General features: G+C 34.4%; 3 protein-coding genes across 6 annotated transcripts in view; 2 read left to right on the top strand and 1 right to left on the bottom strand.

The window, feature by feature from the left end:
• The window catches only part of LOC129808218 (adenylate cyclase type 9), a 70,329-nt gene extending 66,462 nt beyond the window's left edge, over window positions 1-3,867 (bottom strand). For 2 of the 3 annotated variants that reach the window (XR_008752354.1, XR_008752355.1), the window contains exon 1: window positions 3,740-3,861. The gene's annotated coding sequence lies outside the window, so the exon portion shown is untranslated. Of the gene's footprint in view, window positions 1-3,739 lie in introns of all 3 variants that reach the window. The other variant, XM_055858023.1, reaches the window with a different exon arrangement.
• Window positions 3,868-8,239: 4,372 nt separating this feature from the next.
• Window positions 8,240-9,871, top strand: LOC129808226 (clusterin-associated protein 1). The gene is made up of 6 exons (XM_055858034.1): window positions 8,240-8,278; window positions 8,339-8,550; window positions 8,611-8,778; window positions 8,836-8,931; window positions 8,982-9,669; window positions 9,725-9,871. Exons 1-6 carry the CDS (start codon window positions 8,257-8,259, stop codon window positions 9,826-9,828), a joined length of 1,290 nt encoding a protein of 429 aa, XP_055714009.1. The 5' UTR covers window positions 8,240-8,256; the 3' UTR covers window positions 9,829-9,871.
• A 3,271-nt stretch (window positions 9,872-13,142) lies between these two features.
• Window positions 13,143-24,823, top strand: LOC129808227 (fatty acid hydroxylase domain-containing protein 2). Of its 2 annotated transcripts, none has more exons than XM_055858036.1 (5): window positions 13,143-13,318; window positions 13,978-14,122; window positions 17,651-17,724; window positions 23,236-23,866; window positions 24,301-24,823. In XM_055858036.1, the coding sequence occupies exons 2-5, from the start codon at window positions 13,995-13,997 to the stop codon at window positions 24,455-24,457; spliced, it is 990 nt and encodes a 329-aa protein (XP_055714011.1). In that variant the 5' UTR covers window positions 13,143-13,318; window positions 13,978-13,994; the 3' UTR covers window positions 24,458-24,823. The 2 variants fall into 2 exon arrangements, with proteins under 2 accessions (XP_055714011.1, XP_055714010.1); XM_055858035.1 differs by having other exon boundaries at window positions 13,156-13,318; window positions 13,959-14,122.
• Window positions 24,824-25,782: the final 959 nt, after the last annotated feature.

Here is a 25,782-nt window from a genome sequence, read left to right as displayed (position 1 = left end):
ACCGTAAATGCAGGTGACTGCCCTCAATGGTTGTGACCTTACCACCCCTTTCATGAGTTCTTCATGAGTTCATGTTCATGCGCTTTTTTTTAATTCTAACACTCAAGATTGATCTTCATCGATGAAGAACATTCTTAAGTGCTAGAATTAGAGAAAAACTCATAACCAGCAGGGGAGTAAAGTCACCCCCAGAAGGCAAATTCACTTGCATCTACGATGTATGTGGGTTAATTAATATGTATGTCTAATAATCTTCTTTAAGACTTCTTTAAGCTTCTTATCAGCTTTTTACTTTTTGAGGGGTTTTTGGTAGGAATCATGAACGTGGATGAAAAGGTTAAGTCGGACGCTGTACTCATATAAAATTTCACGAGGATCACTAAAATGATTCTAACGTAATTCGATATCAAAATAGTGATAATTCGAGAAGATTAAAATTCCATAATCTTGTGTAAATACCTCCCAAATGTGCCTATTCCCGTTTATGACGATAATTAGACTAGTAGGGGAATTCTTTAACGGTATGACAATGTCATATGACATATTTTCGTGGTAAATTCGAGAGCAGAACACTGAGAAAAAAAGAGGGTGCGATTAACTTTTTTCCTCATAATCTTTAACACTTTTTAGGAGTAAAAATATATCAACATTTTTTAATGTTAATTTTACACCTTTTTATTGGTAAAATTAACATGAAAAAGGGTAAATTTAACCCCCAATACACCTAAAAAGGGTAATACTTACATCGATTTTGGATAAATACTGCAGGGTAAAATTAACATTTCCGGAATGTTATTTTAACTTCAACATCAAACCCCATTGAATAGTTATTGTTAGGATGAAATTCTTAATAATTAATACGAATATGATTTTCAATTACTTTTTTCCGAATTTATCACTTTAAATTTTTTAAATTTGTCGTATAATATTGTCATACTATTAGAATTTTCCTACAACTTCCTCATAGTCTTCCCCATTTATGGTATATAAATATTTTTATATGCGTTTAGTAAAAGGAGCTGTTCTGATGACTCATTAAAATAACAAAAGATAATTTAATATTGCAATTTTAGCGTCAATTCTATGCGACGAAGATTTGATTGACGTAAGGCAGTAGACAACATGAGGAAGTTGTAAAGACTGATTTTTGTATCTACACTACTTGCACTTACGTCGACCATTTCCTCAATGGACAAGGAATCGAAGAATTCATAAAGATCACGCCCTCTGAAGTCAAATATCAACTTTACAAAATCGCAGTAGGGGAAGGCTTTCAGGCTCTGCACATACTCTGGCTTCGGTCATTTCATATTTTCCTATATTCCTTTAATGAATCTAACCTAATTTTTATAGGAAATGTGTAATAAATCAGATCCCTTGAAGGAACATGGGAAAATATAAAGTTTTCGATGCCAGAGTGTGTGCAAACCCTGAAAACCTTACCCTATATAATTTAATTGTAGAAGAGCTAAAGAACATTTTCCAATAAATGTTACAAGTGGTATATATACAACATTTTTCTCATATCATCTACCTATCGGTTTTATTTCAATCGCCAAAAGAAGTTGATAGAAAAGAAGTACTATCCTTACCCTTATGTAGGCAACTTACATCAGAAGATGGATAAGGGAAGAGCACCAGCGATCGACAATGTTCCTCGGATCGTCAGATTATTACCATATTGTTGCACCAATTCAAATGACTTTTTAAAAATTATTCGCTACTTTTTACCGTTTAGCTGTCACAAAAATTCAATGCATTAATTCAGACTTAATTTATAAAACCAATTTTCCGTGAGACACCTGATTAAATTCGTGACGATCCGAGGTAGGGGAAAGCATTCTCCTTTCGAACGTTCATGCCTTCGAATAATCTGAGTTTTCTTTTATTTTCCCTAAGAGTCTTACACATTTCTATTAAATATTAGTTAGCTTATCGTCAATTATTGATAATTACGTGATAATTATTTATAAATGTCTTAGGGAAGATAAAAGAAATTCACATTATTCGAAGGCAGGAACATTCGAAAGGAGAGCACTTTCCCCTACAGAGTACATAGTTGCAATTACTTCTCAACTCAAATGCACGGATATAGTTAAATGGATCACTAATATACCGATTAGCATACACAAAAATAACAAATAATATTTTGAGGCTTATATTTTCAACTAAATATCGAGCATATCTCTTAACATTCCGATCCGGGGTGCTCTTCCCTTATTTTCACGAAGGAAAGTTTGGAAAAAGCCAAGGAAGTTATTTAGTTTCCTATCTGACTGTCAACAAATACTTTTACTACCTATTTAATTTTAATAAATATTTGTTTTATATCATCTTTCATGGTAGATATAGAAGAATTATTGCTCGTATTTCAAAGGAACTACGTAACGTCCTTAAGAAACATTGTGGCCCTTGACCCTTGCCTCTTAGCTGACCCAATTTCTTTGCCGAAATATTAGAATATAAAATCCTTTCATATTTTCTCTCAGTGTTCCACAAAAGAATTACTTAATCCAGCCTGGGTCTTGCGAAAGCCTGAATATCAATCGAATAATTGCGAATCATGCCCCAAAGAAGAGTATGCAATTAATCAGAATTTTGACACGAAATAAGGTTAAATGATATTTCTCTGGGGAGAAATTGGCGCCACAATTCCCTTCTAGATGTACTTCCACTAATTGAAAATAAAAAAGGGGAAAAAAATATCCCACAGAAAAATGAGAAGAAATCCAGGTTAAATTTCAGTGTGTGGATCAATTTTCTCATGCGGTTTTTCTCTTTTCTTCATGTAATAACCCTTAAGTTTGAGGGTACAATTATTGTGGGAGTATCATCAAAAAGGCATGTGCTCTAATTTCTTTGTTCCCTTTCAGTATTTTTAATTACAACATGTAAATAATGTTGAAAATGAGATGGATAAAAATAAAAGTTGCGTGTAGGGTTTCTTTTTTGTATCTCTTTTTCTCGCAATTACTTCAGGGCAAAAATTCAACCATTTACAACAAAAGCATGAGCTTCAGACAGAAAGTTCTGAGGTTTTTGTGGTTTGGTTCGGAGGATTAAACAACAAATAAAAAAAAAAGATTTTTCACCGACATGTGCAGAAAATTTCCGTTTAAAGAGACTTCTTTGGGGTGAAAGTTTGATAATTAAATATTTTAAACTTTAAGCAATTTGCATAAAATTCCCTCTCAATATTTTATTTTATTTTGTAAGTCAAGATATCTTTTTTTTGTTTTATTGCACGTTTTATTTTCATGAATTTTATCTGCAGAATTGTCAGAAAAAAAGAACAAAAAGAAAATTAATTCTTTTCACGGTCAAGTCTAAAATTCAATCTGCACAAGTTATGAGGTGTTTTGTTGCCTTCTTTCTTGCCTTTTACATTTTTTTTCTATAACAAAAACATTCCGAAAGACAAGCTAAATATTGATGAGATAGAGAACAAGTGAGACTTTTCCAACCACCAGTTCAAAAATCGTTATTTTCCGCGAAAAATATCCACAGTGCCTATCACAGTTCCAACTATCAATGTATTGGTATTATCAAAATTTATGAATTTCAAAAAAGATCAACCACATAACACTTCTACTGGAATATTTTAATTAATTGCAAAAAATAGTTTTCTCGAACTTAGTGCCGCACTAAATAGTTTTCGTGATAGAAAATATATAGTGTTGGGAAATGTTTTGAAATTTAAGCGAACGATGGAATAAATTACTTTTTTATTGATACCCACTTTATCTTAATTACTTATAATTCCATGTTTTAAAATAGTGTCCACAAGACTACCACAATGTTTTCTCTTATCACAGCAAAACTATACTAAAGCATTCTGCAGGAGAATGCTTAGCGAACTGTCACATGCCACACATATGACAGTTAACTTCTCCATTCACCACGTTTTTGTGCTAAAATGCAGACGTGAAGTGGTGAATATGACATCACTGTTGTGTGCTTTTGGAGGGAAATATTCAAAAGTTGTTCAACGGTCGTTCAAATGCTACCAACAATCAGACCGTTGAGTTCAAAAAATTGTCTGTACAAAAGGAAAAAAATAACTAATCCTAACCTAACCTGTTGTTAAAGCTAACCTTTAATATCCTTTAAAGAGGTTATGTCCTAGCCACATATACGACTTAAACCGAAAGACGCCTTAGTGGAATATGATGGAAATGTAGTTGAACCATTATTTCTAATATAATTACGCTAAGCCGTCACTAGGCTAATCCTCAGGTCTATGAAGGCCCTTAGATAAACGTCCTTGGTAATATGGAGGTTGATTTAGAAATTAATCAAATGACTTCATTTTTTTGACACATTTTCAACTATTAGAAACTTATTTTTGTAACTCTAAAACTGAACTAAAGCATTTGATCGATTTGATCTGTTGAGACAAGGGGTAATTTATTTAGGGAAACACAAGGTTATATGGCCAGGGACCCCACTGATTATACGGAGAACTTACGGGGAACTCGAATAACCCATAAATTCTGTCAAGGACAACCTGGGGAACACATACATTTTTCTAAGAACTCTCGGAGAACCCGGAGAACCCATACATTCTTCAGGCAACCCTGGGACCTCATACATTTTTCCAAGGATTTCGGGGATCTGATATATTGTTTGAAGGAACTCGAGGAACCCAAACATTTTTCAGAGAACCCAGGGGTCCCATACATTTTTCCAGGAAACCCGATGATCCCATATATTTTTCAGGGAACTCACGGGAAACCCATACATTTTTCTAAGGAACCTGGGAATCCCATATATTTTACTTCTCGAACTCAAAGAGAGAGCAGTTATATCACCGTCTCTTTTCAACCTTTTCAACTCTTTTCAATAAATTCATTTTTTTTTTAATTATTTAAAGTCAAAAGTCAACCACTTTGCAGGGCTCATTTCTCAACCGATTTGGTTAAAATTGGATTTTTCGGACAGGTATTGAAATTCTGAATCCGGCTGTAACGGTCTTCATCGGTAATGAACCGGTTAAGTACCGATTTTTGAATATTATTTTCAGATTTTTTTTCTTGACCTTAAGTTTGTTCCCGAGCTAAAGGTCAAACGGTAAGAGATATCTACTTCCGGTCTTCGATGATCCCCCCCCCCACTTAAGTAGACATAATCTCGGATAGTCTTCTTCCATTATCCCCTATCCCCCCTCCAACCCCTAAAAAACATGTTTTTCGGTTTTTTTTTTCAAAATTAGTTCAAGCTTTTTAATGATTTTGAGATATGTTTTAGAGGTAGTACATGCGAACATTTCGTTTAAACTTACTAATGACAAGAAAATTCGCCATTTTGAATTATTAAAGATTAAGGGTCAATCACTTCGAGGGGCTAATTTTTTAAACCGATTTGACTGAATTTTAAATTTTAGACAGGTATTGAAATTTCGATCCTGGCTGCATCAGTCTCCATCGGTAACACTGAGAAAAAAAGAGGGTGTGATTAACTTTTTTTCCTCATAACTTTAACACTTTTTAGGTGTAAAAATATATCAACATTTTTTAATGTTAATTTTACACCTTTTTAAGCATCAAATTAACATGAAAAAGGGTAAATTTAACCTCTAATACACCTGAAAAGCATAATATTTACACCGATTTCGGATCAATAATGCAGGGTAAAATTAACATTTCCGGAATGTTATTTTAACTTTTTCGGATTTTTCTCAGTGAAAGAATCGATTAAGTACCGATTTTTTTTGATCTTCAAATGCTTTAGTGATATATGAATCAATTTGATCTCTAGTGTACCAGTAAGCTCCAAAAGATCATGCAAAAAACTAATTCACTGAGAGCTCTATCTCGTGAGTTCGAGCATTCCGCAAAGCTGGGACGCTTTGGCATCTCTTTTCAAGGAACTCAAAGAATTTATACATTTTTCAGGGAATCCTGGAAACTCATTTGATGTTTTTTTTAAAGATTTTTTTTCCACTGGAAAAAAGCATTTAGACAAAAGTATATATGGAAAAATTAAAGAACCTTTGTTGAAAATTTATAAACTTTGGTTGAAATACACAAAGTTTTACACTATCTAAATGTGAAAACAGTAAAAAATAATTCCAACGATAAATTCATTGATTTGCTTTTTACTGTAGAGGAAAGCGCGCTACCTTCGCATGTATTGTAAACGAATTTGGTCCATTACAATATTATATTGCGATAGCTAGTCCGATGCCTCAAATTTTCAGAAAAGACCTATGGGTGAAATCCATAAGGAACATAGAGAAAAAATTGAATTATCCGAAGCTTGAGTCGTCCGAATATAGCGCGCTTTCCCCTAATTACTGCACAAATATGTATGTAACTTAAAGAAAATGTGTAATAAAAATTGTTGTGTATTATTATTGAACTGTGCAATCAAACAGCAAAATTCGCAACCGATTATACAGAGAAATGAGGTAAAATGTAATTCGACGAACATCACAAAATTAAAAGTCTTCAAAGATTAAAAAAAAGGTGATAAAGCGGTCCAGGCTTTGCAAAGTGCTATATCTATGACTTTGTTTCACTTATGACAAGGAAGTGTGCTAATTTTTATAGCTTTTGATCAACCGATCATGAAGGCTAATTGACGCTTTCAGTCGATCATAGAGACTGATCAGCGTTATTATCCGATACACCACTCAGGGTTATTTCACTAACCATAATTTATTGAACCCTTATGATGAATGACTTATGATCAGTTACACTTTTCTTGCATTAGTGCATTAGTAAGACTCAATAAAATTTTTAAGGTCCTTAGTAGATAGAAGTTACAAAATTAAATTTTGAAAAGTATATTAGGGACGAAGAAACACCTGTTCGGTTGGGAACACTAATTGACAATTTCGTCAAAATATTGAAATTTATTAATGTATCTAATAAAATGTAAGTAATATAACTTTTTCATTAATTTGCCTTTTCTTAAGCATTATGTTCAAATTTTCTACCCCAAATGGTACGAAATAAGGTGCAAATAGTTCATGATATGATTTGTTAAAGTGCCAAGTGCCAATAGGTATTTCTTCGACCCTATCAAAAAGGAATTACTGCTGAGTATTCCATTGACGAAGGAAAATTATTTTTATACTTAACTAGAAGTGTTTTCTATCATTCAATACAATCTACTTCACTGAGAAAAAAAAGAGGGCGCGATTAAATTTTTTTCATCAGAAATTTAAGACTTTTTAGGTGCAAAAATATATCAACATTTTTTAATATTAATTTTACACCTTATTAAGGGTAAAATTAACATGAAGAAGGGTACCTTTAACCCCTAATACACCTAAAAAGGATAATAGTTACACCGAATTTGGATCAATAATGCAGAGTAAAATTAACATTTCCGGAATGTTATTTTAACTTTTTTGGATTTCTCTCAGTGTCCAATTCATGATCAATAAATTCTTTCGAACCGTACCGTACATAAAAAATAATCATAATCTTCACGATACCTGTCCCCTAGTTAAAGACGTAATTTCCTATCAACTTATTCGTCGCGCTTAATGGTTAGCAGTTTCGTTTTCCATTCACTCTATATTAATCAGTTGTTTTGAATTTAAAACTCTTCAAGACTACCAACTGTTAGGTGTTGAATCAAAGAACGTTTTTAGAACATCTATAATTGAGGGGGTGAGATTTCCTCATTTCGTGTTTATGGGAATTAAATAATGCGTGCATTGGCTTTTACTATGCAAATATTCTTAAATAAATATCCTTGTTTGACATGGTAATTTTGCAGGTGTTCTACAATCTCATTCTTCCTTGTTGTATGACAGTGATGAATGAGAAAATCATTGATTTAAATTATAATTGGTTCTCAATATTTTACTTCTTACTTTACATTGTAAAAATCCTTCTTGCTATATATACTCTTAAAAATAAAGAAATGTCGTCATGGTTATTTATAAACCAAAGGTAAATACCTTCAAAAGCAAGCATTCTCAATGGAAAGTTGAAAAAAAATCAGGATAACTAATGAACTAATTCTGGTATAATAGCACTTAAATCCACCCCCGTAAATTACACATTAACTCACCCTCGCTTTTGAGAAAAACTCACGTAGAACTTAATATCAAGATACAAATCAACACTTTCTTCTGCTTTTGACGGAGCTTAGAAATAGTGTGAAAATTTACTTTCACTCCAGTGAACTGAAAAAGTACCTCAACGACCAAGGATTGGGTGTGAAAGAACTCTTGGTGCAATATTTGGTGGTTACCCAGGTAACGAATAAGGCAACAAACATCTATTGTGAGTTTAGAAAATGACTTTCAATGATGTTAGGGGTAAGTTTTTGATTAAATAAAAATTACTGAATTTTATATAAAATGGTTGCTGATTTGTAGACCTCACTGAGCATCTCAAACTTCTGGGCTATCCGGACTTCTTTCCCATGTCTGCCCTCTACACTCCCTATGGAAGTGCCGCGAGCTTCAAGATTGTGGCCAATGCGCTCAATTGGTTGGCTGCCAGGCTCGAACCAGGAACAACCTTGTCTGGAGGAACTGATTCTGAGGCTGAAAGAGTTATCCTGATCAGAGCAGCTTCAGAATTTTTTGTAATACTTTCAGTAATGTTCTCCCCTTCGTTAGTCATTGATTACCGGATTTTGTTCTAGATTACAAAAGCTGGGATTAAGGTTAATCCTAGGAAGCTCTACGCCAGTTCAGTAGCTTCAGCTAAGGAATTACTGAAGATCACTTCAGTCCTGATTCATGCACCTAATGATGTCAAGACTCAAGAAGACGAAGTCAAGAGTATCAATGAAATAGACTTGTCCGACAGGGTAGGGATTATTTCATTAAAAAACATTGTTGATTTAACTAAACCTTTGTCATTTCAGATTGAGGACCTTCGAAGGGTCAGGGAACTCTCAACAGAACTAACAAATAGGGGAGCTTCTCTCTACGATCTTCTCGGAAAAGAGCCCCTAAATAAAGTAAGTGTAATCCTTTACTTAAAGAACAATGTTAATCCCAAATATTTCAGGAAACCAGGGAACATCAAGCTAACCGTCCCATGGAGCTCTCAAGCGTTGAACATGCTTTAGTATCTTCTTTCTCAGCCATGCAAAATAAAGTCCAATCTGCAAAGACCTATCTTGAACAATCGCGCGAGGAAGTAACCAATCTCAATTCTCGGCTTCAGAGAAAGCAGCAGGAGTTGGACAGGAGCAAGCAGAGACTCCTGGCTCTGCAGAAAGTCCGTCCGTCGTATTTGGAGGAGTTTGAGAAGCTAGAAGAGGAGCTTAATGGCTTGTTTGATACCTACTTGACTCGCCACCGCACAGTAGATGCTCTCAAGGTTTCTCTGGCCAACAGAGATACCAACATTGAGGCTTCTTTGGAGTCCCAAATCCAAAGGAATGCTACAGAAAACTCTATGACCGTTCTGCCTGAAGGACTCTTGGACAGTGATGATGAAGAGGAGGACAACATGATGCGTTTGAAAGATGATGTAGCTAAAGGAAGAGAGGAAACATCCAGAAAAGAGCCGGAGGCTTCAGTGACCAGGAAGCAGTCAGCTAATCGTCTGAGGATCCGGACAGGAGCAATTAATCGAGGAGAAAGAAGGGTTATTGGAGCTATGGGAGGTACAACAGCCAGGGAGAATCGTTTCGACAGCTCCTTGGGATCTGATGAAACAGATAGTGAACTGGACATGCAAGACTTTGACGGTAAAAATTTTGATTTATTTTATAAACTTATTTTGAGACATTTTTTTTTGAGCAGGAGACGATATTCCAACGGATGACGATGACAGTGAGAGTCTGACTAATCTAGCCAGGGATGGAGCTAAGAGCGTCCGACAGGATCAAAGTGATGAAGACTTTTAAACTCTATTCAATTTATTAAACTACAATAAAAAATTAGATAATTTTCACTACTTTTCACTTTTTTCAGTTTGACAAGAAATCAGTGTTCAAATATTTGCATTTTAACGAACAGTAAAAAATAATTTCACTATTAAAAACCTGTGCGGCGTTGAGAAAGTCTGCCTCAATATTGAGGTAAAAGTACAACAAATATTAATTATCAAGATTAAAAATATCCGGTTCTTAAATTAATTAAAAGAGGTAAGTGGCAATAAGTTGATTTCTGTGACACATCGGCGCCGATCAGCCGATCTGTCACTCTTGGTTCACTTCAGGGGCCTTTCGACATTTCATTTTTCCATACGTTTTTGAATAGAAGCACTGAAGACTGTTAGCAAGTTTTTCCTGAAAACAATTGACTTATCAGTCTGATATATTTCGAAATTGTGCATTAAAAGCTATCTAAAAATACATATATCATAATGTTATCGGAAATAATACAGGAACTAGGGGGAGGTGGGGCTACTTTGAGCTGTGGGGCTACATTGTTATACGATTTTTTCGAATATTTCTAATGGAAACTGGGTTTTAACATGATGTAATTTGGATAGACAAAATAATTGTGGATATAAATAAAATAATTCTATGTTCCAGCTTCATTTAGAAATAGGCGAAAAAGTCGTATAACAATGTAGCCCCACATCTCAAACTAGCCCAACTCCCCCTACGAGCAAATTTGTTTAAGTCGCGGTGCAATATCTGCAAAATTTTTACAAGGAAAAGTGAAAAATAGCTTCACTTTTTATTAGGCTTGATGGGCCCCTGGTTCACTTACTGAGCGTGTTTTTTAAGTGGTTTCAATGATTTTACCTCGAAAAAAATATAATATTATAAAACTGCATATTACTTAAAGGATCCCTTTATGGCTTCTACACGGTAGAGATATTTCTGCCTAGATTTGGCAGTTTTTCCTTCATGTGCGTAGGCAATTTGCTTCAATATGGACATAAATTTCTCTAGTATATAGAGGCCTTTAAGTAAGGGTATTTTCATTAAAGAATTCCAAAAAAAAATCCATGAAGCAATGAGATTTTTTAAGAAACTTGAGGTTATTAAAACACCTTTCCTAAAATTACCATGAAATTTTTAAGTTAAATGAAAATTATTCTTTAATTCTTATTTTAGCTGAGGCATACTTGGACGATGAATTAGAACAATTACCAGGGGGTTTTATCTTTTAGGACAAACACCGGGACAAATGTTCCAAAATTCAGCTATGCATAGCACAGCGAGTTTCACTTCAAAATACGAATTGGGGGATGTGGGGATACTTTGAGCTGTGGGGCTAGATAGTTATACAACTTTTCCGCCTATTTCTAAATGAAGCTAATCCTTACAATTATTTTATTTAGATCCACAATTATAGATAGATAGATATTTTTATTTCCAATCTGTAACTTGGTTGCGTCTGCCACCGACTTATTAATACCGGCCTAATACGGTAAACTGCAGAAACCCTGTGTCATAGTCCGTTTATGTCACTCATGAGTAGTTTGCTGACAAATATTTAATGCTAATTAATTTTTAACAAAAAAAGAACTTAATAGGCACATGAGTTAAATAAAAGAAAAAAGCAAATTTGGCTCAGGAAAGGAAAAAGGAAGACAGAAACAAAAGAAACAGAGTTGGAGAAGAAGGCAACGGGCTCTCGAAAAGCACGTATTGTTGCCACTAATTATTTTGCGTATCCAAATTACATCACGTTAAAATCCATTTTCCATTAGAAATATGTAATAAAATCGTAAAACAATGTAGCTCCACCCTCCCCTATCTTATTTAATACTAATTTAATCAAGGGTATTTCAATTCAAAATGAATGACAAGAAAAAGAAAAAGAAGAGTGTGAAAGAGTGGGATCGACGAATGCAAAATATTTAAGAAGAAAGGGATGTGTATTATGATTCCATGAGGTTTTCCTGATCTAAAACGTGTGCCTATGCTATTAGTACTGACATTTATCCCAAATATTTGGTATACCTAATATGTATGATTTGAAATAAATTAGAACATGTACCAGGAGGAGAATTCTGTAACACTCTGGCAATGCCATATGACAAATTGGGCTCGAATCTAAGAGAGCTTTTTCGAAAATGCGATTCTGTAGCCGTGATATTGCCATTTCAGCTCACGTGGCATTGTCAGAAGTCACATATTTGAGATTTCTGGCAATTCAAATCACAATAAATTTAGTTAAACAAATCAACCAAGACGTACTATATTTTCATAAAATCATTAAGTATTATTATTATTAATCGTATCGAGATATTGAATTACAAGGTAATTTTTACAATGTCCATATTCCGGGTTGGAAGAATCTGCTAAGTCCATTGTAGCCCCCCAAGAGCGCCTTCCCCGCTGTGTGGATGCTTCTTTCATGCTCCCGGAGTTGTTGGGCGTAGGCGGTGCATTATATAACGTTATTAACATATGAAAATTGTCTAAATTAGACATTGACTAAATTAGACAGAGTCGAGCCGGGGAATCGATCCGTCCAAGACCCAACGGTCTTGCCTATTGCGCCAGTGATTCCTCTAATCATCAAGTAAAGGGACTTCATTAAAAATTCAATGAATTGCATTTTCGAACTCATATAATATGACAAAAAACTCGAATGTCATTGTCAGGTTTCGAAATCAAGCGTGACAATGCCACGATAATTACAGAATTCCCCTACAGGCCTTACTAGATATTAGCCAGGACACACATAGGGAGACTATTGACGTAAGAGAAATTTTATCTCAAAAATGAACCATCAAGAGATATTTACTAAAACTTACTGGTGCAATAACTTCGAAAAATACCCCGTTTAAATGGGTTTTCAATCATACTCAAATTTTATAAATTCCCTAAGCAATCAATACAAAGTCTAGATTTTCCATTCACCTTAAACATTATTATTTTTCATTTTTAAGTAAAATCAGGCAAATTACGGTTTTGAAAATAATTTTTTCTATTCAAAAATTTAAATTCTAACGGTCATAAATATCAATCATCATTTATAATTGTGAAGTATAAAAGAAAACAATCATAGCATTGAATAATCTATTTATGTGATATAAATGTCTATTTGCAATGAATAATTCATCATCAATCAATAAAATCAATCTATCTAATTGACAAACAATAAATTGTATGTAGATATAGAGGCAAAATATTCCCCATATAACGACTTCTTCAGCATTTAAATTCAAACTAGCGCACGATAAACGAAGAATTTCCACATTTTCCACCAATCTTTCTCCGCTTTCACATTTATAAATAGATTTTCCTATACCGAAATGTTGGCACTTCTGCGCTGCCCACAAATATTTTGATAGCAAAGAGAGGTACAACAAAATGCGACGCAGTACTTTGTCAGTATAAAGTTAAACAAGAAAAGTTCAGATTAACCCAACAATTGTGGTGGCATTTTCAGTGAGAATAAAGGTGGAAGATATCAATCAAATAATAGGTAATTGTTCATATTAAACAATAAAGTTCAGTGGGGAACATTTTTCAAACAATCAATAAGGATTTAGAGAGAAAATTGACGTGAAAATTTTCAGGGTTTTATTCCTCATCAATTTTTATTATTCTTTGCATTTTCATTTGGTGCATTCGGTAGAAATTTGCCGAACAAAGAAAAGAAAATTGTAAACGATTGATTGAAAATTCTCTGAGATTTACTTAAAAGCTCTCTGAGGCTTTTTCAGTGTTAACTTTAAAGTTTAAAATATTGATAGAGCCTAGAATAAGCCTTAAAAGAAGTGTGAGTGAATTATTTAGTGGGAGGAAGTGGTGAAGAGGTGAACAAATGAAGAAAATTAAATTGATTTTTTCACCTATGTTAGAGAACTTTATCGGGCAGTGGAAAATTTACCGCAAAAGCCACGCAATTTCCATACAAGTCTCGCTTTCTCTTCATCCCTTCTGAATCGATTAATTACAGATTTACTATTGTTTGCTCTCTTATCGCACCTGCTGTGAATTTGCTAATCACGCACTTAAATCTCATCAATGGGTCCGATAAGAAAGTTCAACCTCTTCTAGAGCCGAGATTTAGACTATTTTTTACACAATGGATTTGTCTTTGTCTTAAAAATAATTTTCAGTTATCTTGTATTTGGTCAGGAAACATCTGAGTAGATATGGAACGTCAGACAGGAAGTAACTTAGAGAGCCAGAGGCCAAATGTCCTCTCATCTCTCTACAGTGTTCTGTTCATCCTAAGTTCTCTTCTTGTGGGATTTGCAGCTTTTAGAAACACTCTCACTTGGTAAGTGAATTTTATGTTGAATGATATGGTGTTAGTTAAGCCATTTATCACTGAATTACGCTTCAGTTCCGTGGAAATTTCCTCAAAGAGGCTATTAAGTAGATTTTAGAATACACTGCGGTAAAATTTCCTAATTTAGAGATTAGAAAAACAAAATGAATCAAATTAGAATATTATTAAATTTTAGTGTTAAGTACTGTTCCGATAGAATAATCTTTAAGAGTGCTTCTTATAAAGTAAGTCACGCGAATCCTGAATGAAATCGTTTATTGTTTTTAAAGTATTTAAAACCTAAAACCTTTATCGAAAAAATCCTATGCTGATTATTTATTATTTACAAAATATAGTTCAAAAACACATTCAGCTCATGCTGTTAAAATTTTTAATGCCAGATGAACATTATAATGTTGAAGATCGACAGTTAGGATATGCTATGTCAAAATTTGGAATATGTGTTTTGATTTCTTATTCTGAAATAATTGGCCACCGCTTCGATCCTTGGTTGGGACCTTCCTCAGGACTTATATACTAATACTAATGCCCAAGACACACTTACGACTTAAGCCGAGAGACAACTTAGGACCGAAACGTTGGCCAATAAAAGCTTATTGCAAATCGATATTCCAAATTTTGACATAATGAATATAAAATTGTCGTAAAATTTTCATACTTTAAATTTCATTAAAATAAAATTTTACCCAGGATTTTTACAAAATATAGCCTTTACAATATATTCAATATGTGTCCTTTATTTGTTACGATAAATTTTATTCAAAATAGAAAGGACATTTGGCAAGGGCGGCTCTGGCCAAAATTCCGAAGAAATAAAATCCCAAAGAGACAAAACCCCGAACAAGTCGAGATATCGAATGAGTCAAAACCCCGAAAACTAAAATTTCGAAAATCCATAATTCCGAAAAGCTAAAATGCCAAGGAAATATCTTGAAAGCCCAAATCCCGAGTAGCCAAAATTGTGAAGCGTTCGAAATTATACTGAGGATAATATGTAGGGGAAACTGGGGCAAAAAGTCACAAATCAAAAATTTTAAAATTCAATATCTTTCAAGTCTTCTTCAATGTCGTAAGTTTGTTAGAATTTTAACAAGGAATTTAGAAAATAAAAAAATATCGAAATTTTTAGCTCTATTTTTCAAATATTTTCCGTGCAGAAGATATCAATTATTAGCTACTTATTTTAAATTTGATGCACTAGTGAATATTTCCCAAATTATCTGAATATTCTTTGAATACGAATCCGCTATCTATTTTATAATTTTACAAAGATTCTGTTCTCCATGAATCCTTTTATTAAAAACGACCACTTGGGGTAAAAAGTAACAAAAGCTATGGAGCAAAAATTAACTAACACCGAAACAATTTCTGATGTCCCACGGTGAAAAGAAACGTCAATGCTATGTGTCGCCGCTTGCATTGGTCAAACTATTTGCAGTCTTTTGTGTGTTTTTTGTAAAATAGCTTAAAATGCGCTTTTCTCGCTCAGATAGAGAAAACGGTGTTTTACAAAGGTATAGAAGAATAAATTTCCTATGCAAATATGTAATCTCAGTATTTTACTTAAATTTACGAAATCCCGTAATAAAGAGAATCAAAATGTGATAGTATCTTATGCTTGATACTATTTGCCCCAGCATTTTTGAGAATGATCACAAAATTCGTTTTGAGAAAACAGCTCGATAAATATATTTTCTTACAAAATAGAAGAAAATGACTTTCACAAAGTTGTAGAGCGGTAAATTTCATATAAAACTGTGCTAATTAGAAATTTTGGAGGTGCTCGCGTAGCTTGTAAAAAAATAAAATATCCGTTTTGCGACTTTTTGCCCCAGTCTCCCCTATAGAATTTCCCAAAAAACAGAAAGTTTCCCTTTGTCTTCAACAAACCCGAATTCAATCCTGGATGTAGTTGTGACACTTTTAAGAATTCGGAATTATGGCTTTCGATGTTGTGGCCTTTGCGGGATTTTGGCTTTACGGGATTTTGGCATTCAGGACTTTGTGTGGGGACCGTGTAAAATATTTATTTCAAAACAATTCATTTTGACGAAAAGAATTCAATTCAAATTTTTATTGTCTTTAATACCTAAATCTTTGTCTCTAATCTCTTAAAATTTTAAATGTTTGTTTTGGAAATTCATGAAGGTGATATTTCATTAAATTTTGATGCATAGGTCTCTTTTATGATGTCTATTATAGGAAATTTTTGTCAAAATGGGGAATTTTGAAGTAATTAGTTTACATTATGTGCACTTAAAACACATTTAAATGTTCCAATTTTTATGAAATTCTTCTCAAAATGCGTAGAAAAATTTAGAAGTTATCGAAGCACGAAAATTTCAAATTGTCACATTTTGCCCCAGAACCTTCTAATGTATCTTTGTTCCGTTTGCTTCGTAGGGGAAGAGTAGGGCAGTTCAACGAAGCAGAGGTTTTTATAAGTTTTTCTATTAAAAGATATCCCTACCCACTTTACCCCTATGACAGATGTAGAAAATAACGATTATACTACATATACCTCTCCTTAGGGCCGAAATAATATACTCAGGCTGACACTAGGTGCACTATGGACTTAGAATCATCATTTTACTTTACTGTCAAATTTTACGGGTTACATATTCTCAAAAAACAGCCTAAAGCCATATGATCGTTTACAAAAGATAAAAAATACAAAACCTTGTCGGTTTTAGAAAACTCCATACATTTTCCTACACTTGGTAGCCCCCTGAATATTTGTCTCATTTCCCATTTCCTTAGTGAAGAATAAAATTGCAATAAGCCCATTTTTATTTAGAATCATAAAAGCATAAGTCACATAAAATTCAGTACACTAGTCCCCAGCTTCAATGCCTTTAATCTCATTCAACCAATTCTCACGCGTAAAGAAAAGGGGGGATCAATTTAGTGCAACAAAAGAGATAATTGATGAAAGAAGTCGCGGTTGAAGTATGAATCACAAACACATTTGATATAGAGTGTCAAATCGCCGCATTGCTTTCAATTGCTGCTTAATTAACATCTCCACAGATGATTTGTATAAATTGTATGTTTGTATGCGAAGACATGGTTAAGAGACATAACAATCTTCTCAAATGCACAAACACCATAAGGGATTACAAACAAAGTATTTTATAGAGACAAATACCCAGCCACGGAACAAAGCCATTCATACTTGTTTAGTTGAGTGAAGAACGGCGATCGAGGAGGATTCCCATTCGCGATCGTGATCGATTCATTTAGTATAAAAAGTGTGACGATTTAACATTAGTGCTTGTTTACGAATTCTCAACAAAATCTGCTTAAACTAAAATTAATAATATGCAAAAACAACAATCATTGTGATTAGACATCAAGGTTGAAAACGCAAATTGTTGAGACATTCAAGATTATCTTCAATTTCTTTATTTTGGCTCAGAAGCCACGTAGTTCGCACTAACTGTTAGACAAATTCAAGAATACCAAATCAAGAATGTCCAATTCAATATTCTCTGAACCTTTCGATTTGCCCACAAGGCATCTTCAGCGCTTCTGGGGAGCTTCTGGAGATTTTTGGCAGTCGCAATGGGATAAATTTCTCGATATTACAGGTAAATATTGCCACTTGTTTGCTTTTTGCTTTTTCCCACTCCCAAAAGCACTTTCGTAATACACACTCAATTGCTTGAAGAATGTTGCTTCTTTTGATGTGGTTGTGAACACGTGAATTGGTTTAGAATGAAGGTGTGATTGTGCGTAGAAATATTCATAAAATTGAACAGATCATTAAAGATCACACATCATGCCAAGATTTAGTATCAAAATAACCCGATAGAAAACTTCGCAAAAATAGTTTTTTAAAATTCTAAATACCTTCGTAAGCATACTTTTTATTCGGGTTTATCTTAAGAGATAATCTACCATAAGTAAGCATGCTATAAGCTTGAAATGAGTGAGTGTAATTATTGGAAAAGGGACAGATAATCCTAACCGGCTTATGTAGGTGAGATTCTTAACGTGCTCGGAGCGCATGCAAATTCGATTTAGAGCTGAAGTTGGGAGACGCCATTCAGTTATCTTGAATCAAATTCGTGAAATTATACAAATTTTGTATTTAAACCAAAATATTAAGGATTTGGATGAACTGACAGAAAAGTGTTATATGGGTGAAATGTAGACCAGAATGTTCTCTATAATTTTGCCGTAGAACTTGAACTCATCGATTACTCAGAAGCCAAGATAAGCGAGGTTTTTTGTTTCTTAACTCGTTTTTTCATCCAGAGTGCCCCAAGTAGTCATTTGTTGAACTTCAACTATATCAAAGAATTGTTGTATTTTGCGGGACTTTCCATTTAAACCCCTATTTTAAGTGTCTTGGTGGAGTAGAGGCAGTCAAATTGGCATCTGAGTGATTTCAAAGCGTTATTATTGGAAAAATCAATTTTTTCACACTTAAACGGCAAAATCGGAGTGATAGCGTAGTCTGAGCGGAAAATGATGTATGGACGAAATGTAGAGACAAATCTCCTCTATAATTTTGTCGAAGTAATCATCAAAATCGGTTCAGCGACAGTCGAGATAATTGAGGTTATGTGATATTGAAATTGGTTTTTCGACTGTGGCGCCCCTGGTGTTGGTCCCACGAAGTTCAAACATTCTAGAAAGTTGTAGCATTTGGTGAGATCTTTCGTTTAAGCCCTCATTCATCAAAATCGGTCACATAGAACCGGAGATATGATTTTTTGAATTTCGTGAACTTTGACCCCTCATATCTCCGGTTCTATTGAAACCACAGCGCGCATACGCACCATTTTGGAAACGTCCTAGACTGGACTACAACATACTAAAATTTCATTAACTTGCACAATGCCGTTTTTGAGAAAAGTGACTTTGAATTTCGATGAATTTTGACGCTATCACAGCGCCACCTGTGGTGACTTTTTGAACTTCCATCTGAAAGTGCTCATCGAGACGAAACCAAAAAGGTAAAATTTAGGTCGCTATGTTAGATAGAACCGGAGATAGAGGCCGGTCAATGTTCGAACTTTGACCCCTTATAGCTCGGGTCAGGGGTTTTAGATCGACTTAAGGTTTTTTGTTTGATAGGTATAATCAACGGCTACAACATACTAAAATTTCAGCCCGATGCACAATGGAATTTTTGAGTTATTTAACTTTTAAGATTTAAAAATTTTCTTTTTAATAATAGCGCCCCTAGCGGTGGTTTTATGAACTTGCGATGTTAGAAGGGGAAGTGGCATTTCACGAGAGCTTTCCAAAAAGCCCTCACTTTTTAAATTCTGACAATTAGAACCGGAGTTATGGCCATTTTAAGAAATTTTTTTTGGACCCTTATAGCTCGGGTCAGGGGGGTCGGGGGACCTTAAGTTTGGTATTGATGGAAAGCTCTAAGGCCCAGCTATAACATACTAAAATTTGAGTCCGCTGAATGCCATAGGGGCGGAGCTATTGAGAAAACAAAAAAAGGGGGGTCTTCAAAATGGCGGAAGGAGGGGTGGGGGGTCTATGCACCAAGTTGCAATTTTCACCCGATATATAACCTTTGCCGAAAACCGCAAGTCGATATCTTTTTTAGTTTAGGAGCTATTAAGCTCCAAAGAGCGGCCGGCCGGCCGGCCGGCCGGCCGGGAACGTAAATTAGCCACATATATATTCGTGATCAGGAAGTGCTGAAACACATTTTCCAAATTTGAGGTCGATCGGACGACATGAAATTTTGTTAGGATTATAGTAGGTGAGATTGTTAAGAATCTCACCTAATATTGGCATCTTTCCTGGAACAGCCATCGATGTATTATGCTCACAGTCGGTCACAACTATTGTAATTGATCTTGAAACAGGATTTTTCTACTTTTTTTTAACTTTTTTATGGTAAATAAAGTTGCAGATGCATTTAAAAAAATCTTTTTAAAAGTTGTGACTCCCCCACTTAACTCTTTCGCCTCTTTTGGGACTCTGAGTACTCAAAGCAGCATATGAATACTCTTTGGAAAACAATGTTTTTTTTTTTTAATTATTCAGAACTGATAAAAATCCTATTCTTGTGAATGATTACAAACTATAAGTATGTCTAAATGTAAAATATTTTTTGTAGGACCTCAATTAATTTCTGAGCTAAGATATTTTTAATATAAAAAAAAAAGTGAAATTGGCTTGCAGCATATGCTGCGGTCCGGAAAGAGTTAATGACTTCAATTATGTCTTTAAAAATACTACAAAAAAATTTCTATGCATACTACAAAATAAAATATAATTGTTTTATCACAATTTAAGTTGAAAAATTTACGTAAAAGCGTTTTTGTGTGCTGCGGCGAATGCGGAAAATATATATTTTTTTAATTTATGTGTAATATATTTTTTTTATAAATGAATTCACAATATTTTTTGATAAAATTAGACAAAAAAAATTAAATTCATTGGTCGGAAAAGGTTTAAGAATACATATTATTCAAAATATATTATAAATATTATTTTTTAAAAATGTTGTGAATTTTAAATTTTTTGTTTTATTTTTCAATGTCAAATGTGGTTATTGTAAGAATCATAAAATTGTAATAATGGAAAAGGTAACCTTAGCTTCTACTCAATTTCGGAAAACTCAGCAAAGACAAAAACCAAGTGCATTAAAGTCTCTCACTCGATTGGGGAAAAAGAATAACTGCGACTAATCACCGCTGCGATCGCTAGTGTAACTTCGAGGTCAGCAGAGCTCAGCTGAAAAAATATATGTTTTCAGCTGATTTGAAAAAGCTTAGCATTTGGTGCTCGCTGGGAATAAGTTTGTTCAGGTAGCATTTTGATATTAATTCGGTTTCAAACGGTTCCTGCACACCTCTGGAGTAATAAAATTGAATTTCGGATAAAAGTTAGTTATTGATTATGAACTGTTTCATAACAGATTGAAATTGATTCAGGCTTATCAAGAATTTCAAGACCTTTTCAACTAGCCCAAGCATGATACTGTTTGGTTGAGAAATACGCTCCCTAGAGCTTTTCATATCGTCGACATATGGGAGGATCCCCCGAAAATCCGAAATCTCTATATTGTTTTGGCGGATTGGGCTCTACGCGTGGCAGAGGCCGGACGAACAGACAGACGCACTGACGGACAGACGTAGAGATGGACAGACGGACAAACAGCGTGGCATCATTTTTAGAAATCGTCTGTAACGTTGAGATACATATGTTGAGAAAAGTAGTATTCATGGCGGTGAAAATATTGAGGGATTGTACACTACTCTCTCTGTGGAATTCGAACAGTAAAATTACATCACGCCGCTTGTACGTTCATATATTCGTCTGCATGATACTATATCTGAAGCTTTTCTTCTAAAAATTTCTCCGAAAAAAGGCCTAAACACTGTTTTACCAAAGCTTCGCATCCACATGTTGTCGTAAGAGTTATCTCGACTGAAGTTTTGTCTTTTGAGCCATTCTTTATATAGTAAGGTTGGGTAACTGGATCGTTTTCCAAAAAGTGCTACTTAAACGCTTGTTTTTGGACTGATGATATTTTTTTTACTTCTTCTAAATCCATAGAATTATTCACTGTTTCATTAGAAACATAATATAAAAAAAAATTATCAAAAATATTAAAGAAAATTTATAAAATAATGATAATACTGAAATAAGTCAGCATGCACTAACTGGGTCGCCTCTTCGCTAATTCACTTTTAATTAAACCTTTGGATTTATAATACTTTTTTCACAAGGAAAAAACAATAAATGTTTACAATCAACCAGCTGTCATTAGCGAAAATATCACTGCTAAAAAAATTTTAGTGAAGAACACAGCTGGCACAAGATTGAAATAAGTAGATTACACTCACTTATTTAATGGATAAAAATATTATTTTTGCTTTTTCTCAAACTTGAATAGTTATAGTTAGTGACTATATTTCGGAAATAAAAATAAAAATATTATTTTAAGTGGATTAGTCATAAACAATCCAGATAGCGAAGCGCCCGGAATAGCACACTTGACAATATTGTTTTTTTTTTCAAATTTGAAAAATAAAATCAAGTACAGAAAGCTTAATTTTCAACCGATTGTTATATACTTGGATTTTTTAGAAAGGTCTTGAACTCCCGAACAAGTCTGAATCAATTTCAGTCAATTACAAAGAGATACTTTTTTACAAAATTAGAAAAATACGGTCTCTGGATAATTTTTTAAGTGACCTTTAAATTATTTCAATTTTTAATAAAATGGTATAGTGGTAACAAACCTAGATAAATCGAATTAGAATTCATAAAAATTATATTTCTTTTTTGGAATTCATGCCACAAAGTTCGAAAATTCCGAAAAGATGGTGTGCCTTACCACTCCTTTTTTTTCTAAGCATTTAGTAAAATTCTTTCCTCTAAAAGTAAATAAATATTTTATAGGTAAAGCTTTAAAATAAAATGACCAAGTGTCATAACTATACGTTTATTATTCCGTTTACAACGTGTTTGCGGTTATTATATAGCTTTTGTATGTAAAATTAATCAGAATTCTGTCTGTCTCATAAATTTAATTACTGAAGTTTCCTTCACTAGAGATGCCTGCACGAGAAAAGCTTTCAGTCAAAGAGAATATTTATTCAAGAAGCAACTCTAGCAGAATGAGTTTCGAAAACTTATCAAAGAAAAAGTAATTATAGTCCACTATCAAGTATACAGATGGACTGTTGTGACCTTTCTTTGCCTTATTTTTCTGCACACACGCTCTCCCCAAAAGCTCAGCGTCATTCGCACTGTGTTTGCGATCAAAGTTCAAATTGATGGGAGTTTCTTCTTTCAGCTTTGGTCTATATTTTATTTTCAACGCGAAGAAATGGTCTGAGCTTTCGCGTGACAACAAATTAATTTGAATGATTTACAGGATTTTGTGCTTCCGTGAGCTTTGGGAAAAAATAGGTGCAGATTTTTATTCAAATATTAATTGGTTATCGATTTTTTGTACTTGTGGCAATTTTAATTGGCTTTGAGGGTGATACTAGCACTTCATCGAGTTGATAAACTGCATCCGTGTATTAGATGCTTTTTTAGAGCCTTAATTGGCGATGTTGGTATAGCTGAACTGAAATTGCGAATAATAAATTAGAATCTGTCCACAGGCGAAGATGACTTTACTCTCTGGGTCATTGGGACCACAGCCCTGACGATCTTTGTCTACTGGTTCTTTGGTGGACTATACACCATCATGGACATCACGAACAAACCCGCAGTCTTGCGGAAGTACAAGATCCAGCCGGGAACTAATGAACCTGTGGATAACAAGAGGCTCATGGAGGTCATTGTCACGGTTCTGTTCAATCAGTTCGTCGTGGGTATTCCCATGAGCCTCTTGGCATACAAGATAATGACTTTTAGAGGCATTGTGCCCAATCGAGAGCTCCCCACATTCCACTGGGTTCTCCTGGAGTTGGCTGTGTGCATCCTGGTGGAGGAGGTTGGCTTCTACTACTCCCATCGCTTCCTCCACAGCAAGCACATCTACAAATTCATCCACAAGCAGCATCACGAATGGACAGCTCCGATATCCGTCACTGCAATCTATTGCCATCCCATTGAGCACATCTTCAGCAATGTTCTCCCACCCTTCCTTGGGGTCTTGATTATGGGCAGTCATGTGGCTACTGCCTGGCTATGGTTCTCCCTGGCCATTCTGTCCACTCTAAATGCTCATTCCGGCTACCATTTGCCCTTCTTTCCCAGTCCAGAAGCCCACGATTTCCACCATCTCAAGTGAGTATCCCCATTTCTTCTCGTACCAGTGAACGGGTAACTTTGTCCTCTGCTGATTGTAAGCTTTTACGGGCGTCAGACCTAAGACTTAGCTATCTGGCTTAACTCCTCTAATTCCTGATCAGGCACAATTTTTTAGAAAATTGTTGTTTAGGATTGGATTATAAGGGCAAATGATTCATTAGATTTTCAAAAATTAATAAAATTGCTCGTTATTTAGATTTTTGAGATCTCCGGGAACTGGGCTAAACCTCCAATCTGAAGCCGACATTTCCGTTTTACACTTAAGGATGGTCTTCCCCGATCGGGTAGATGGGGTCGGTGAAGACCATCCTTAAGAGCTAAAATTAAAGGAAAGCTTACAAACAGCAGGGGTAAAAGTAACTCGAATTTACGGTACGACAAACATCGCAATTAAATCTTCTCCTTTCCAGATTCAACAACTGCTTCGGTGTCCTCGGAGTTCTTGATCGCCTACATGGAACAGATTCCATGTTCCGTCACACTAAAGCCTACACCAGGCACATCATGATGCTCAGTTTCACGCCACCTCGTGAAGCTTTCCCTGATTCTCCCAAGAAATCCATGTAAATACCCTCCGGAAGTTCAACACTCTCTTAAGACGAGTTTCCGGAGGTTCTAAACAAGTCTAAAAAAAAAAATATAGAACGTGACACCAGTGTGACAACTTTTCCACACACTGCATTTTTAGGAGATTGTTTGTGATTAAATGGAAATCAAATTGTGATAGATAGAAGTTATACAGGAGATGAGAACAATTCTATAGGGAAAGAACACACATTTACTATAAAAGAAAAACTGATGATGATTTTTTTTTCTTTGCGGACACACGCAAAATATTTAGAAAATAATTATGGGCATTTCTTTCGCTTTGTGGGGCTTATTTTAACTGCACAAAAATGAATAAATATGGTGCGTAATTGTGAGAGCTTAAAAGAGACTTTTAATGCTGGAAAGACTCAGTTGGAATTTGAATTGGAGGCAGTCCCCTATTGACTATTTCCAGGCGAAGCTATAAAGAAGAGATCAAAAACGCCGGTATGTTAGAAAGATGGGCTAAGAAATAACTTACCCAGTTGACCACGAAGCACCAGAGAGGTAAGAAAAATCTCCTACTTATTCTCTTATTAAGAGAAACAAGAAAATTTCTTATTTATCAATATAACAATTATTTCTTTAGAAGAAAATTTGAGAAATAATCTTTTTTTTATATACAGTAGGACCTCGATAGAGTCAACCCCCGTTAGAGTCAATCTCCAATAGAGTCAACAGCTATTTTTTTTTACTCTACGGACTCCGATAGAGTCAACTTGAACCCATAATTGACTCCGATAGTCAACTTTTCCATTAATTTTGAACTAATGATATTGTACGAATTTTTCGAAATTAAAATCAGTGTTTTGGTGTATCAATGTAACGTTTTTAACACAAGAAAAACAATATTATGATAAAATTCGTTTATTAACCGTGTAACCAAATTTCGACAACATAATCTTTTTCGTGATTTTATTTTTATTTTATTTTATTTTATTTCTCTTATCTTTTCTCTCTTGTCGTAAGATTTTTTGATTAAGGCCTATGGTCCCGTATGACCTGTTTTCCTGTAATCACAAAAAAAAAAAGATTTTGGCGCTGAAACGGGAGGGGTAGGGAGGAAATGAGGGTCATAATAATAATCCCTAGGTTGACTTATTAAGGGGTCATCTGAAGACTCCAAGTTGATATCTCCAACCATTTAGCGCCCATTTTTCAGAACAAGAAGAAAATGAGAAAAATTGGTTTTATTGCTCTTTTTGTGAAGTTTAGAGCCATTTATGTCATAACGAAAAGAACAACTATCAATCTCTTCTTTTATACAATAAAAGTTTAAAATAAATTTTAATTAATAACGTTAA

The sequence above is a fragment of the Phlebotomus papatasi genome, chromosome 3 (genome assembly GCF_024763615.1).
Source record: "Phlebotomus papatasi isolate M1 chromosome 3, Ppap_2.1, whole genome shotgun sequence".
Classification (NCBI taxonomy): Eukaryota; Metazoa; Arthropoda; class Insecta; order Diptera; family Psychodidae; genus Phlebotomus; species Phlebotomus papatasi.
This window is presented reverse-complemented; position numbering and strand designations above follow the sequence as displayed.